The 2,406-nt window shown below is 65.9% G+C and overlaps 1 protein-coding gene across 1 annotated transcript in view; it reads right to left on the reverse strand.

Moving 5' to 3' along the window:
* The window catches only part of PARP6 (poly(ADP-ribose) polymerase family member 6), a gene marked incomplete at its 5' end in the record, with an annotated part of 6,216 nt that extends 4,199 nt beyond the window's left edge, over positions 1-2,017 (reverse strand). The window contains 5 exons of the mRNA XM_014953845.1: positions 669-853; positions 1,090-1,239; positions 1,499-1,565; positions 1,660-1,750; positions 1,885-2,017. Coding sequence (XP_014809331.1) covers positions 669-853; positions 1,090-1,239; positions 1,499-1,565; positions 1,660-1,750; positions 1,885-2,017 — 626 coding nt within the window. The remainder of the gene's footprint in view (positions 1-668; positions 854-1,089; positions 1,240-1,498; positions 1,566-1,659; positions 1,751-1,884) is intronic.
* Between the last annotated feature and the right edge of the window lie 389 nt (positions 2,018-2,406).

The raw sequence follows: 2,406 nt of genomic DNA on the forward strand, positions 1-2,406 counted from the left end.
CCCGCCACGGCCACGGCGCCACCCCCAGCACCCCAACACCCTCCCGGGGACGTGGCACCAAGAGGGGGAGCAAGACCCTGCAGGACCCCACAGCCCAGCCTGCCCACCCGAGGGTGCTGGGGACAAGGCGCAGGGGACAAAGCCCTGCAGGAGATCCCCCACAACCCCGAAGAGGCCCCAACACCCCAAGGAGGTCCCATGACCCCAAGGAGGTCCCACCACCCCGAGGAGGCCCCATGACCCCAAGGAGGTCCCACCACCCCAAGGAGGTGCCATGACCCCAAGGAGGTCCCACCACCCCCACAACAAGCGGCCGGACCCCGCGGCAGCCCCCGGGAATCCCGGAAGGGAAAGGAAAGCAAACCCTCCCACCACCCCGAGGAGGTCCCACCACCCTAAGGAGGTCCCATGACCCCAAGGAGGTCCCATAACCCCGAGGAGGTCCCACCACTCCAAGGAGGTCCCACAACCCCGAGGAGGTCCCACCACCCCAAGGAGGTCCCATGACCCCAAGGAGGTCCCACCACCCTGAGGAGGTCCCACAACCCTGAGGAGGTCCCATGACCCCAAGGAGGTCCCACCACCCCCACAACAAGCGGCCGGACCCCGCGGCAGCCCTCGGGAATCCCGGAAGGGAAAGGAAAGCAAACCCCGAGGCGGGGAGGCACCCACCAGGATGTTGAAGGGGGCGACACCTGCCTGGGTGCTGGGGGGCGGGTAGCCGAAAACCTCCACCTTGGGGTTCTTCACCGTGCAGGAGATGGAGCGGTTCATCAGGCGGTTGACGCGAGCCTCGGGGATGCCCAGTTTGCCCTTCAGCACCGAGTCTTGGATGACGGGGAAGCTGGGAGACCTGTGAGCACAGAGCCCCCCCTGAGCTCCCCGCTCTGTCACCGTCCCCTGCTCCTCCGTCACCCGGCGCCGAATTCACCCTTCGGCTGGTTTTGGGGAGCAACCTTCATCTCCTCGGGCTCCAGTTGGGAGCAGCAGCGTCCGAGGGGCGAGAGGGGAAACTGAGGCACGGTGCCAGGTCTCCAGTCACCCAGGGGACAGAGGGCTGGTCCCCTGGGGACACCGTTGGGGTCTTACTTGGGGATGGGGGAGAAGATGCTGAGGCCAGCACGGAACTTCTTGATGGTACCGCTCGTCTTGAACCAACTGTGCCGCTTCTCCTGCTGGGTCTTCAGGAAATCGTTGCTGAGATGTTTCCATTGCTGGGAGGTGAACATGCCCAGGATCCTGGTGGAGAGGTGGCATGGGTGGTTGAGTGGGGTGCCAGCACCCATGGGTGCTTTGGTGCCCACTGAGTCCACACCACCCAGCTCCTCCTCTTCCCCACCCAAAACCGATGGTGAGACTGTCACACGAGGGCTGTGTGGCGGGTAAGAGGTGGTGGCATGGGGACATGTGGCACCTGGCCAGTTTGGGGGCAAAATGGTGACCCCACGGCCCACCTCACCCACCACCCTTTGGGTGCCTGTTGTGTTTTGGCTCTTACTTCTTCAGCTGCAGACCCAGCCCGAAGCCCTCCTTGTTGGACGGCTGGAAAACCTCGATGGACGGTTCTGCAGAGAGAGAGGACACAAGCTGATGGTGTCACCCCCGTCCCCCTTCCGAGGGCACGTGGGGGACACCGCGTCCTGCCCTGTCCCCACTCACCGGGGCCATCGAGGTACTGGGAGAGGGAGAAGCGCAGGCGGAGGACGATGGGCTCCGTCCGCAGCACCTTCCAGGCCGTCGCCACCTCCTCCTGCCGAGGGAAAGCCGTCATTTGGCAGGGCCAGGGGAGACCCCCAGGTGGGGAGGGAAATTTTGGGGGGTGCCCGGGCGCGTGTCCCCACCCTCCCTGTGTCAATGGCGCCGGGGGGCACCCCGGGGACTCACATCGAGGAAGCTGATGTTCACGTGGAGGTCGATGTCCACATCGTCGATGGTCCCGTACTCCCTGTGAAGACACGGGGTGCCATGGGGGGGATGGGGTGAGGCTGGCACGGTGCCAGAACCACTGCCCACCGCCCTGGGGTGGGCAGGCTCGTGGGGTGGTGATGGGCACGGGTGGCTCCCCGGGTATCACGTGTGTGCACCCCCGAGAGCGGGACAGCGCGGGGAGAACACCCAGATTGGAGATGGGTGCCCAGGGATGGCACGGCCAGGTGCCTGGGGGTGGCACAGCTGAGAGCCCCAGAGATGGCGTGGCCGGGTGCCCCAGGGATGGCACGGCTTGATGCCCAGGGATGGCACAGCCAGGTGGCCCAAGGATGGCACAGCTGGGTGCCCTGCAATCACCCATCCAGGTGGCCCAGGGATGGGAGAGATGGATGCCCAGGGATGGCACAGCCAGGTGGCCCAAGGATGGCACAGCTGGGTGCCCTGCAATCGCCCATCCAGGTGGCCCAGGGAGGGGAG

The sequence above is a fragment of the Calidris pugnax genome, unplaced genomic scaffold (genome assembly GCF_001431845.1).
Source record: "Calidris pugnax isolate Ruff unplaced genomic scaffold, ASM143184v1 scaffold237, whole genome shotgun sequence".
Classification (NCBI taxonomy): domain Eukaryota; kingdom Metazoa; phylum Chordata; class Aves; order Charadriiformes; family Scolopacidae; genus Calidris; species Calidris pugnax.